The sequence below is a fragment of the Cucumis sativus genome, chromosome 4 (genome assembly GCF_000004075.3).
Source record: "Cucumis sativus cultivar 9930 chromosome 4, Cucumber_9930_V3, whole genome shotgun sequence".
Taxonomy (NCBI): Eukaryota; Viridiplantae; Streptophyta; class Magnoliopsida; order Cucurbitales; family Cucurbitaceae; genus Cucumis; species Cucumis sativus.
In genome coordinates, this window is record NC_026658.2 from 15,859,006 (window position 1) to 15,872,589 (window position 13,584).

Sequence of the window (13,584 nt, forward strand, 5' to 3'; positions counted from 1 at the left end):
TTGGAGTTTTGTATAGATGTGTGGGAAGATGCGAGGAATATGTTTAGGGAAATAATGAATGTGAAATATCATTCATTAAAGAAAAAATTATTGTACTATCAACCCTTACTCACCAATAAAAAAAATATCTCCAAATAAAGTCAATGAAACATTAAGAAAAAGTTGTTGTGATACTTTATTACTAATTGGCTACCAATAGTATTAGCCCAAAGCTACTATATAAGAGAATTAAATGGAACTCAACTTTAATTCATTACATCTATAAACTAAACTTTGTTTGTGATGAGTGAATTTTACATTTTAGGTTTATAGTTATTTGGTTTTTCTTAAAAAAGAAAGAAAGAAAGAAATTAAGCAAATGAGAACTATTTTTTGAAAGAAGTGGTTTCCTTTAAAAATTAAGTTTATTTAAACGAATTTAAAATCAAAAGTTATTGGAAAGAGGAAAGTGAATGAAGGTAGAATGGTTTTAAAGAAACTTTGATCACATCAGAATCACTTTTAAAATGTAGGAAAATGAAAGAAGATGTTATTAAAAAAAAAAAAAGAAAAAAGGAAAATAGAGGATTAGTTGTAAGTAGTAAACATATAAAATAGAAAAATAGGAATTTTGGATTAGTAAAAGGCAAAAGGGGAAAGGCATCTTCACTTTCATCTTCCATTCTCATTCCATAAGCTTCCTATCCACATGGTGACCGCCTAATCCGGTTGCCCACTCTCTATTATCTCTACCGTCGACTCCCCGATTCCCATTTTCATCTCTTCTTTCCACACACCTAACTGAACAACCACCGCCGTCACCACCACCGCCGCTGCCTCTTTCTCCCTCCTATTCCTATAAATTCCTTCTCACCGATCATGATTTCCCATTTCTCCTTCCTCCATTTTCCAATCGCTGCCGCCGCCGGAGCTTCACCCAAAGCCCTAATCGGAGCTAACCACACCTCCGCCCGATTTTGCTCTCGCTAAACCCTCTTCAATTCATTTCCATCATTTCACTGCCTTATCTTCTCCAATCCTTTGTTTGTTTTCATGTTCAGTTTCTTCTGTGTACTAGTAATAGTATAAGTATAAGGGGGGTTATGGGATCCATGTTAGGGAAGTTTGCTTCTCTCAGAAACCTTCTGGTCCGAGTGCTTCTCTTCTCTATTCTTGTGATTATCGGTCGATTCGCCTATGTCGTTACCATTGCCGGAGAATCTTGTAGCATCGGTGACTTCTGTTTCTTCTCTTTGCCTGAAACTTTCAATTTCATGATCCCCGGCGGCGGTGGCCGTACTGGTAGTGCTGCTTTGTTCACGGACAACGCCGATCCTCGCGTCATCGGACCTCCTCGTCCGGATCTGTATTCGAGTGAAGACTGGATCAAGACCGTCCAGTTTTACTCCTCTGTTTTCCAAGATCTGATTACCGAGGGCTACTTATCGCCCAATTCGAAATCATTGTGTATTGAAACACCAGCCGGAGCCGATGTATCAGCGTTGAAGGACATCGGCGTTTCGAATTCGGTCGGGATTTTCAAGAAGGCGTTGAAGCCACTTGTGATTAAGGGCGAGGCTCATCGGATTCCGTTCGAGGATAATACCTTTGACTTTGTGTTCTCCGGCGGAAGCCGATTGGATATTTCCCGTCGGCCGCATGATTTTGCTTCGGAGATTGCTCGAATACTGAAACCCGAAGGGTTTGCGGTGGTACATGTGAGTGCTAAAGATACGTATAGTTTCAATTCATTTGTTGATTTATTCAATTGCTGCAAAATACTTAAAACAAAAGATATAGATATTGTTCTTCCATCAATGCCTTCTACTCGTGAATATGTATTGAAGAAAGAGTATAGAATTCTTGAAAATGGGTTACTGAAACTGAATGAAGATGGGGTCTCTTACAAGAAGAATTGCTCTGTTCCTGGTTATAAGCTAGCTTTGTTTCGAAACGCTGAGCCTCTGATATTGGAGGAGCCATTGAAGCCATGGTTAACTTTAAAGAGAAATATACAGAACGTTAAGTATCTTCCATCAATGGCTGAAATTAGCTTCAAAAATAGGTATGTTTATGTGGATGTTGGAGCTAGAAGTTATGGCTCCAGCATTGGGAGTTGGTTCAAAAAGCAATACCCAAAGCAGAACAAAACCTTTGAAGTTTATGCGATTGAAGCTGATCAAACTTTCCATGAACAATATAAATCAAAGAAAGGGGTGACATTACTGCCTTATGCTGCTTGGGTGAGGAATGAGACATTGGCTTTTGAGATCAACAAAGACCCAGGTCAGGGAAAGGAAGATAAAGGAGCTAGCAGAGGGATGGGCAGGATTCAACCTGTCCAATCTTTGGGCCAATTTGACGGAGAGGTGAATCAGATTCAAGGGTTTGATTTTGCTAACTGGTTGAAGAACACAGTATCCGAGAAGGATTTCGTGGTCTTGAAGATGGACGTCGAAGGAACCGAGTTCGAATTGATTCCAAGACTCTTTGAAACAGGAGCGATTTGTTTGATAGATGAGATGTTTCTTGAATGTCATTACAATAGATGGCAGAGGTGTTGTCCTGGACAAAGGAGTACAAAGTATGAGAAAACATATTCTGAATGCATAGATTTATTTGCATCTCTTAGACAAAGTGGAGTTCTGGTTCATCAATGGTGGTAACAACAAAAACACAATACAATTCTTTTGGATTAAATTCTTTTGAAATTGTATCTCATTTTACACTTCCCCTCCCCCCACAAAGAAAGCTGTTGTTAACTTCAGTATTGTCAAAGCATCACACTGTTTGTGTTAAAGATTGGTTGCAATTGTAAAAGTTATTTCGATTTTTATACAGAATCCCTCATTTGGTGTCTTAAACATTCTCTGTGTCTTCATCATGATTGCTTCTTCCATGGTTTTTTCTTTTTTGCTAAGCTGGGAGCCATGGAAATATAGCTTAAACAAGATTTATTCTTGTACAACTGTCTTGTGGCTTTAGTATCAACAGCTTGGATTAGTCCAATTCCAGCCAGAACAGATATGATAGGAAGTGCTTAGCCTGCATCTATTCCCATATTCTATTTATTCGTATGGAAAATTGGTTATTTGGATTGTTGACAGGTCAAAACTAACCACAAACATTACAGATAATAATGTGGTTTTCAAATTCTTAATAGGATTTTCGGGAGTTGGGTTGATTTATTAAGTTTAGAGTTGGAAACTGCGTTTAGAGTCCAGAGTTAAATGAAGTTCTTAATTAATATTGGAAACACTACTAAAGATGAGTTATTTGACACTCATTTATCTAGTCATTGGGTCAAACATCCAACGTATACATGTTTGAACACTGCTCTATTGAAATTTTCTCTACTTTAGACTTGTGTTTACATTGTAATTGTCTCAATAAGGTAGACATTTCTTAGACTATTAGATAATTTCAATACAGATTTTTGAATGATTTATTAGGTCATAGATCAATTGGAGGGATTGAGGTTAATTGCCATAGGAAGATGATAATTTAATGATAAACATCAAAGTCACATCAAAATTTAAAATAATTCCCAAGTGGTGAAGAAACCGATATTATTAGTTAAGCATATCATTAATCACAAACTTCGAATAATTAAATGGATGATAAATCATTTTCATTTATATTGGTTTTTCACGATGAGTTGACAAACCATCCACCCAATGGAAGTGGCACAAATTCACATCCACCATTTGAAAAACAAAAAGGAGAAGGAGAAGAAAATTTTGGCCAAGTGATTCTTCAACTATCTCATTCATTTTTATTTTAAAAAATATATATAACTAAAGTTAAATTTTCGTAGAAGATTAGTGGCTCAAATTTTACAATTGAAAGTTGCACCTACACGGTTGAAGAGTTGTGTTTGCAATTTGTTCTAAAATTTTCTTTAATTCTCTTATCAATTTATAGGAATTAATTTAATCTATAAACTAAAGCGTCCGAATTCTAACTTTTCCTAAACATGAGGCTAAATTTACAATTTAACCGAAATAAATAATAATAATAAACCAGTTAATAGGTTGAAGAAATGAAAGAAGAACGAACCCACTAAACACAAATGTCAACAAGAGACCCATGGTGGTAAGACACCACCCTTGATTTTCTAAATATAATTCTGTTCGTTGAAATTCCACATTCTCATCCAAACAACATTCCTTCAATCCATTATTTCTCTCTCCATTGTGTATTATAATTCAATTCTCTCTCCTCTCCTCCTCTTCTCTGTTTCTGCTTCCTTTGGGTTCAGAATCAGAGAAATCCGCAATCTTTCTTCACTTTAATGCATTTTCTTTCTCAGAAATTTTGTTGGTATTTCATCTCTTTTGGTGGGTCAAATTCCTTTTTGAGATTGCCCTAGTTGAAGGGTCGTCTCAGAAATGGGAGCTTGTTGTACAAAAGATTACATGTATGGAGGCTACACGACCTATGATAAAGATGATAGGGATTCCAATGGTGATGATGGAGAAGAGGTTCGACGTGGTGACGATGGCGCCACTGTTCGGTTACGTGGATCCTCTACGTTCACATCAATGTTTACTCAACGAGGAAGAAAAGGAATCAATCAAGATGCAATGACAGTTTGGGAGGTAAAAACAAAGGAATAACTCTATACTATTTTGTTTGTTGTCCCTTAATTTGATTATTATGGATGATGATCTGCAAAAAGATTCATTATGATATGATCTTATTAAGGGGATATGATTTGTGTCTATCTATGTATTCAAAAAAGGTTGAATCAAAACTTACAGGATTTCTCAGGAGAGAAAGATTTGATCTTTTGTGGAGTTTTTGATGGTCATGGTCCATCTGGTCATAGGGTTGCTCGCCATGCACGAGACGTTCTACCCACGAAGCTCTCTAAATCAATCAAGAAGAAGCTATGTCAACCTGAAAATGGCGTGGTTTCTGAAGCTTGTGTTGAACCAGATAACAATGGTGGAAAACAACGAAATCGGTTGGTTTCTAAATGGGAAGCTGCTCTTGAAGAATCTTTCAAAGAAGTTGATCAAGAACTCAGCTTGGATTCATCTATTGATTGTTTCTGTAGTGGAACAACAGCCGTGACCATTATCAAACAGGTGAATTTCCTTGAAGATAACATCCTATGTTTTCCAATTTTTATTCAATCCCTTGACCATTTTGATCATCAGGGAGAGCATTTGGTGGTTGCAAACGTAGGTGACTCCCGGGCGGTTCTCTGCACCAGAGGAGACAAACATCAACATATTCCTATCCAGTTAACAGTTGACCACAAACCAAATATTCCATGTGGGTATTCTTTAAAATCCACATCAATCAACTCTATCTTATCAATTTTAGATAACAAAAATGATAGCAACAAAGGATTGAACAATTTAGCAAGAAAATTTTAGTCCATCCATTAAGGACATTAATCTACTTGGGTTAGGTATCTATCCATTCAATCCGTCTGTCATCCCATCATCTTCATCATATTCCATATGGTCAATTGTTCATTCCTTCATTCATATGTTTTCAATGTGAATCAGGCGAAGCAGAAAGAATAAAGAATTTCAAAAAAAAAAAAAAAAAAACTAAAAATGAAATTGTTATGAACAGAGCTAATTAATAATTGACCAGAAACCAAATATTCCATATGGGCATTGTTTATTCCACATCAATCAACTCTATCTTATCAATTTGAGATGACACAAATGATAGAAACGATGGAATGAACAATTTAGCAAGAATATTTTAGTTCGTCTATTTAGGAGATTAAGCTATCTTCATTTTTATGTTTTCAATGTGAATCAGGCGAAGCAGAAAGAATAAAGAATCTCCAAGGCCGAATCATAGCAGAAAAAGAAGATCCAGATATATTCAGAGTATGGGTACCAGATGGAGATTATCCAGGTCTAGCCATGTCAAGATCCGTAGGAGATTTTTGCCTCAAAGATTACGGTCTCATCTCAACACCTCAAGTCTCTTACAGAAAACTCACAAGAAAAGACGAATTCATTGTTTTAGCAACAGATGGGGTTAGTTTTTTTAAAAAATATTTAATCCCCAATTTACAAAATCGCCAAAAAAAAAAAATTATACATTAATTCTTGTATCGTACCATGAAATTGCAGATATGGGATGTGTTGACAAACAATCAAGTGATCAACATAGTTGCTTCAGTAAGGAACAGATCCATGGCAGCTAAATTAGTAGTGAAACTAGCAGTTCGTGAATGGAAACGGCGGTTTCCAGGGTCAATGATCGACGACTGTGCAGTGATTTGTTTGTTCTTCAAGAACCCACCACTATTAACGAAATCAATGACGAGTGTGGGAAGGAGGAACGTGAGAAGCCATCCAGAACTTGCAGTTTCAAGAAGTTGTAGATCAATGGGGGTTGATAGAAAAAGAGGAGAAAGAGAAGAAGAAGTTGAAGGTGGGTCTATGAAAAGAGAATGTTCAAAGGAAGAACAGAAAGGTGTACAAGGGCTAACAAGAGCAGATTCACTGACAAGAGCTACTGGATTTACGAAAACTTTGAGCCATAATCAGAGAATGAAGAAGTTTAATCATGAAGTTGAAGCACGTTAAAGTGTTTGATGAAAGTCCTCACAGAGCCTATGGGAATGAAAGTGGCAAAACCAAAGAAGCCACAAGAAAGAAGAATCAAACCTCTCTTCTCTCTTCTTTTGTTTTTCTTTTTCTTTCATAAATTCCTATTTTGTTTGTTGGTTTTTGGTTGGTTTGTTGGTATATCAGAAGAGTTTAGAAGAACCAAAATTATTTGGCAACCTCTTCCCATAATATATGTATACATATATATATATATAATTCTTTTTTTTCTGGGGGTCTATGTTGGGTTGAAATAATGTAAGTTTCAACTTTATGTTATATATAATTCTTTTATTTGTTTGTCTTCTTATAATACCAAAAACAAAAGTCGAAACCAACCACTAGGAATAATCGGGTTGAGTTGTATTTTTACGTTGTTTGGATTGACAACCAGAATTAAGTAAGTTGGGTTGGGTTGTCGGGTTGGGAATCAAACGGCAAAAAGAAGGAAGAAACTGACGGCAAAAAGAGGGAGGAGATGGTCGGTGAAGACAGAAGATAAGGGACAAACGAAGGGCCGAACACGACGTAGACAGTAAATAAGAACCGAAGGACGAAGACAATAGATGAGGGACAGACGGTGGAGAGGGGAAGAGATCTAAAGAAGACGAACAACGAAGGAGGAGATATGAGAAGACGAACGGCCGCCGAAAATGAATAGTTCTGAGAAGACGAAGGCGAAGAGGGAGAAGATGAACGACCGACAAAAGTGAGTAGATTTGAGAAGATGAAGGCAAAGAGGGAGATGATTTGATTCGACGAAAAGGGAGATCTGAGAAGACGAACGATCGAAGAGGGATGAGATTGAAGAAGATGAACGACGAAGAGGAGGAGATCTGGGAAGACAACGACGAAGAGAAAGAAACGTGAGAAGACGCGATTTAAGAAAGAAAGCTATATAACCTAATTATTTTTTAAATTTTATTAAATAAATAATAAAATATATGATTGGGTTGGGTTGGGTTGATATTAAGGTAAAACTTTAGTGATAATGCTTAGTAACGATATTACAATCAATGGAATTGACAAACAAATTGAGAATACCTCAATTTGTACCTTGCTCGTGTGTTTATCATGTCTTACAAAAATGCACATAAGCCTATTCTCTTTCTTGTTAGATTTCTCCTTTTTTTCATCCCTCTTTCTTATTGTTTATTTATACTAATAATACTAACTAACTTTCAACTACCTGATACAACTTACTCTTAACTGCCATATTAACAACGGACTAACTAACTTTTCTTCTTCCTCCTAATATGGGTTGGGTAGTTTTGATTGTCAGGTTCAACCCATATTCTTACACTCCTACCAACCACAACCACAACCACAAGCAACAAAGGTCTTTTATCATCAAAACTAATAGCGTAGCTGAATTGACATTTGAATACATTAGTTAGCAACCACAAAGGTTTGAGTCTCCCTACGGTTGGATGAATGTGAACAAAAGATTAAATCACCACCTAAGAAGCAAGGTGCATAACCTCATTTGAGACTCTATCGCTGTAGGTTAAGTTGATATCTCCCCCCTACCAGAAGTATTCAAATTGCACACAAGTTATAAGATTCAATTAATCAAACAATATTCCCATTGTTATATGTAAACCCCATCCAAGACCACCTCCTCATGAACATCCTCCCTCCACTTCAAGTTTAGTCTATTTGCTAGAAGATGAAGAACTAACCCCATACCTTTCCGAACAAATTTATCTCCAAGTTATAAGCACTTTGGATATAGAAATGGCCCCTTTTTAAAGAGGCCCAATACATCTCATCATCCTCTCTATGACCCTTCAAATGGAATGGATAAAACAGTGTTGGCATCATCAACTAATAAACCATCCGTTTTAACTAGTTGAATTGTATAGTTTTGATATTGGCAATCTTTCTTTAAGATCTAAAAGAGAAAAACATAAATAAAAAGATGAAATGACCAAAATAGAAATTAAATTTAGTTGAGTTCAAAATTTCATCTCTAATTTCCAAACTTATTTAATAAATATTTATTTCATGCTCTTTGATATCTTCTTTCCTAAGCTACAATAATAAAAAAGAAAAATCAAGTAGTTACAAAATAGAACAATATTAAAATATATGATTTAAAATGTAAATTTATTAATGTCTTAAACTTGAAAATAATAAGCATGTTTAAAGTGTTTAATACTAATTAAATAAATTGAACATATAAAGTCTTATAAATTGAGGGGATGTAAGAATAATAACAAACTAACTTGGGGTTGGTTTCAAAATTCAAATTTATGTCTCTCCTTATGGTGACATTACTTTTCTTGGCTTCCAAATGAATGGATGGATGAGTGAATTAAAAATTCAAACTTTTTAGACTAAATATTTGTCTTATTTTTTGTTTTATACCCACATTTTATATACCCATTTGCCATCTCTCTTCCCTAATTTTTCTTTTTTTAAAATGAAAAAAAGAAAAGAAAGAAACTTCTTCCAAATATTATAATAGAATTTAAAATCTAATGAGTACTTGAAATTATATCTTTTATTTTTTTTCTCATAGGTTGGACTAATGAATGAAGACTATTGTCCCATCTCTCTTTTGTCTTATTTGTCTCTCAATGAAGGAATCTCCCTTTTGTGTTTTCTTTTTTCTCTTTTTCTTTTCCTTCTTTTGTTTTTTTCTTGTGTTTTTTTACACAAAGGAGCATCCATCATTCCAACAAGAAATTATCCCTAACCGAAATCATCATCTCACATTTTTCAAGAAAAATTAAGGATTCATTATAATTTTTTTAAAGAAAATTTTATTGATATCATGTCCTTCAATTAACCTACCATATAAACTTACATTCCTAAACTTAGTATGCGATCTACACATCTCTCCTCAATTTTGAATAATAAAGTTTCTTGTCCATCCATGAGAACCATTTTTGTTGTCAACGTGTGAATGGAGGAAGCATGAATGACAAAACATGGGACAGCTAAGAGACGAGAGTACCAAGACAAGATTTACTACATAATGTATTAATTACTATCTTAAAAGTTTATTGTTTGATTTTTTCATTTACTTGCATAATCTTCTGAGTATAAACAGATTTACTGTCGTAGGTGTGGTTTAGGAAATAGTACAAACCCTATCAACTACCCAACTAACAATTGGAATTCAAATGTTTATATGTAATCACATCAATCACTAAGTCTTCTTCAATTCACTCAACTAAAACTTTGACTATCAAGACAAAATGAAACTAACCTTTTTAACTTCATTCAAATAAACAAAAGCTTAATTCATTAGCTACTTCGAGTCTATATGCTTTTAAAACGCACATTTTAATCTGGCTCTTGTACTTCTGAAGGTTCATTTTCATCTTTTTTTTTTTTTATAACTATTTTGTTCACATAAATTTATTTTGATAAAATTGTTAGACTTTAACAGTTGTATATCAATCCAAGTACGATAATCATATTAAAATAAAGGAAAAATTACAACCCCTCCTTCGTCTTTTAGACATAACGGTGTTTGCAATTATACTACCAAACTTTTACTTTAAAAATAAAATATTAAATTGAACAAATATTAAAATTATAGCTTGAAACTTAAAGCTATAAACGAATACTAAAGTTGAACATTCAAACTTGCATGACCGTAAAACAATTGCTGAATTTGAGGGCCCATATTGAAAAGTTATATAAATCTAGGCCATTCGAAAGGCTGGAATGTGATTAAGAATAGGTATAAAAGAAGTGTAATATAAAATGAAATCGTAAAACATGAATACAGGAATGAAGAAAAAAGGTTGGGTTGAATGAAACCAAACTCATCTGGGTTCCAAGTAAACAAACACCACCCAGATGCTCAATTTTTTTACCATTGAAAGGCTGGAAGTGTATCTGCGTAAAAAGTTTCGAAATTTGCCGCAAACCAAAATGTTGGAATAAGAGCGTCATAAGTTGGGCTGTCTTACAACAAGGGTTGAGAGATTCTTTGACAGGAACGTGAAAGGAAAGAGTGAGAAAGAAAGAAAGAATCATGTGAAGTTGATAATAATGGTGAAAAAATCCCAACCCATCACTCTCACCATTAATCTCCTTCCCCTTCCCCCTTGTGATGTTACCAAAAGTTCAGAGCCTCTGTCACCCTCTCTCTCTCTCTTTCTCTCTATCCAACAAATTACAAAATCCTTCATAACTTCATACCAAATCAATTACCCATTTCTAGACGCTTTCTCCTCTCATTTCTGACACTTCCAAAAGCACTTCCCCCACCAACACCCACCGCCATTTTACCCCCATTTCCTTCTCAACATAAACAAAAGAAAACTCTGCACCAACTCTACGCATATCAAAAGCTTTTCTTCCCCTTTTACTTATATTAACAAACATCTTCTTTCTCAGTTCAGTTTCCAGTTCACAATCACAAACTCATAGCTAATTTTGTAACCCTAAACACAAAAAGAAAAAGAAACAAAACCCAATACAGATCATAATAAACACATTACATATTCAAAATCAATATCATATTACCCCTTTTAACATTAGGATTAGATCTCTTTCTTCTTCTTTCCCTTCTTTGGTTATTGGTGTTTTTCTTTAGATGGTTGTTGATTTTCGAACGATGTAACGGTAGGCGGCGACCTTTTTCCGCCTTGAAGCTGTGTTGTCAACGGATAACACCATTTTTCCAGCTTCTCTTGTAGTGAAGGAGTTGTGAATTGCTTCTTCATTTGCTGAAATTTTCCTTGGTTTCTCCACCGCTATTGTGTAGCTTCCATCGGCGATTGGAACGAACTCTGCGCTGTACTCTAATTCCCAACCTCCCACTACAATGTCCCATGAGATTGTGGCTCCCCCCTGTTTGATTTATTAAGAAATTAGATTGAATCTCAGATTTATAGACTAAATTGTGATCTGGGTTTTGTGGGAAAGAATGAAATAATACCTCAATGCCTTCTATTTGAATGTTCACTTTCTCTCCTCCTTTGACGGCGAACTCTGACGCCGGTTTCGGCGGGCCATTCTGCAAATCGCTTGGTCGACTCAGGCCGCCGTACTGTACCGGCACGTCCTCTGGTCTGATGAATCTGATCAGAAAAAAGGTTGAAATGAAACCCAATTTTATGGAAATGGCTGAAAGTAACAAAGATTCCGAGTGGAAGATTTACTTGTAAAGGGTTTCGGCTACATTTCCTTCTTTAGCGATGACAAATTTGCTCTTGGTTCGTTGAGTTAGAAAGGGGCTAAACATGGAGTACAACATACTGAAGTACCAGGGCACATTGATGAAAATCTAAAACCCCAAAACGAAAACAACAAAATGGGATCAGTTCAGATTTCAAATCATGACTGAAAATAAATGGAAATGGGTAATAGAGATTTGTACCTTACGAGCAACCATTTCAGGGTAATTGTCTTGAAACAGAGAAAGGATTTGATTAGAAGCAACACGAAGCTCTCGTTTAGGCATATCTTTAAGATCGGTGACTTGAATCAATGAATTAACCCCACCAGGTTTAAAATGGAGAAGATGAATCCCTCTTTCCAAAACTTGAACCCTCCATTTAAGAAACTTCTTGAGTTTCTCATCATCGCCAAAGATCCTCTCGTACATTTCCTTATCCTTGAAAACCCCATACGCGTTATAACAAACAGGGTGTCCTTCTCTGTCATAGCCCTGCATATAAGCAACAAGCCCTTCAAGTTCCTTAAACCCTAAATCTTCATCAACAATACCATCAGCACCAAACTCAGACCGCCATTGGAGGCATTTCTGAAGCATATGAAGAGAGTCGGGTACTTTGAAGTCTCGAGCACGAAGGAACTTAAGGAGGATAACATCAGCACGGTCATCGCCGGCTAAGAGAGGGATACCCCACATAGAAGGACGATGATCGGCAGTGGAGGTAGAAGCAGAGAGCTTATCTTTAAGGTCTTGGAGGGCTTTTCTCTCGGAGGATTTGAGATGGGAAATGAAGTAAGTATCTTCTTTGAAAGAGGGAGAACGGAGAGTGGCGGCTTCCATTAGAGAAGAGACGAAGCCTTTCTTAGAATGAGGTTTGGGAGTGGAAATGGGGGAAGGGGAGGTTGTGGAGTCCATTGAAAGAGGGGGGAGGGGGGGTTTTGAGGAAAAACCAGGGATGGGGTTTGGTCAAAAGAGAAGATGAGTGGGGATTTGACAATGGGTGTGGGATTTCACTGTTGGAAATAGGGGGGAGAAGATGGAGAAGGAAGATGATGAAGAGGAAGAGGAAGAGGAAGAGGAAGAGGGAGTTTGATTTGAAGTTTGAAAAACAGAGTTGGGAGGAAGAAGAAGACAAAAAGGGTAAGGGGAGGCGGGAGAAAGAATAAAATCACGCGGCGGTGAGAGATGAAGTTGTGAGTGTTGAGTGTCACAGATTCCTTCTCCTCTTTCTTTACTTCTAGGGCTTAGCTGAGCCGCTAAGCTAAGCCGACCTCTAAGCTTGGACCAGTCACTTGTACGGAATGGGAACACTCCATTTTTTAATCTTTTTATTTTAAAATAATTAATTAATTGATTAACAAAAACTATTTACAAAAATTAGTGTGATGAAAATTTGACTAATATATGTATGTACATATATTTAATCTCTACTGTGAATTTGACTAAATAGGAGTAGTGAAATTGTCATGGATATCAAGAAGAAATGAAAATGGATAGAAGAAACTTGGACAAATTTTGTTACAAGTGGTAAGTAGTTTTGATGTTTTGTAATTTCTAAAAATTGTTTAGAGTGAAATGTATTTGAAAAGATACAACTATTATGGATTAAATCTAACAAGTATTTATCATTTTTTCTAATATGAAAGTTGAATTAAATTCTTTTTGACAAATGATATTTTTTAAAAAAAATATAACACAACTTTCTTTTTTTCCAAAAAATACTCGTATACTTACTCAACTCGTATTAGTACATTTCATATGTCTAAAATGTTTCAAAACTACATTTGTAGTAAAAATAATTGACAATAATAAATGAACGCATTAATGAGACAATAATTAAGAAACATCTTCTCTAAATCAAGATTTAAAAAATGA

The 13,584-nt window shown here is 35.6% G+C and overlaps 3 protein-coding genes and 1 long non-coding RNA gene across 5 annotated transcripts; 2 read left to right on the top strand and 2 right to left on the bottom strand.

Moving 5' to 3' along the window:
• The first annotated feature begins 564 nt into the window (after positions 1-564).
• Positions 565-2,845, top strand: LOC101209474. Its single transcript, XM_004148554.3, has one exon. The coding sequence runs from the start codon at positions 1,083-1,085 to the stop codon at positions 2,643-2,645; it is 1,563 nt and encodes a 520-aa protein (XP_004148602.1). The 5' UTR covers positions 565-1,082; the 3' UTR covers positions 2,646-2,845.
• A 1,492-nt stretch (positions 2,846-4,337) lies between these two features.
• On the top strand, positions 4,338-6,860 carry PP2C3 (probable protein phosphatase 2C 65). 2 transcript variants are annotated; one of them, XM_031883845.1, is made up of 5 exons: positions 4,338-4,580; positions 4,743-5,072; positions 5,145-5,262; positions 5,767-5,990; positions 6,087-6,860. In XM_031883845.1, the coding sequence occupies exons 1-5, from the start codon at positions 4,371-4,373 to the stop codon at positions 6,543-6,545; spliced, it is 1,341 nt and encodes a 446-aa protein (XP_031739705.1). In that variant the 5' UTR covers positions 4,338-4,370; the 3' UTR covers positions 6,546-6,860. The 2 variants fall into 2 exon arrangements, with proteins under 2 accessions (XP_031739705.1, XP_031739704.1); XM_031883844.1 differs by having other exon boundaries at positions 4,743-5,262.
• On the bottom strand, positions 4,582-6,088 carry LOC105435253. Its single transcript, XR_004215892.1, has 3 exons — positions 5,848-6,088; positions 4,741-5,191; positions 4,582-4,650 (listed from the first exon to the last, which is right to left on the bottom strand). It is a non-coding gene; the product is annotated as an uncharacterized LOC105435253 (long non-coding RNA).
• A 4,004-nt stretch (positions 6,861-10,864) lies between the features above and the next one.
• Positions 10,865-12,889, bottom strand: LOC101208820 (patellin-6). The gene is made up of 4 exons (XM_004148552.3): positions 11,911-12,889; positions 11,693-11,817; positions 11,470-11,611; positions 10,865-11,381 (listed from the first exon to the last, which is right to left on the bottom strand). The coding sequence occupies exons 1-4, from the start codon at positions 12,622-12,624 to the stop codon at positions 11,121-11,123; spliced, it is 1,242 nt and encodes a 413-aa protein (XP_004148600.1). The 5' UTR covers positions 12,625-12,889; the 3' UTR covers positions 10,865-11,120.
• Between the last annotated feature and the right edge of the window lie 695 nt (positions 12,890-13,584).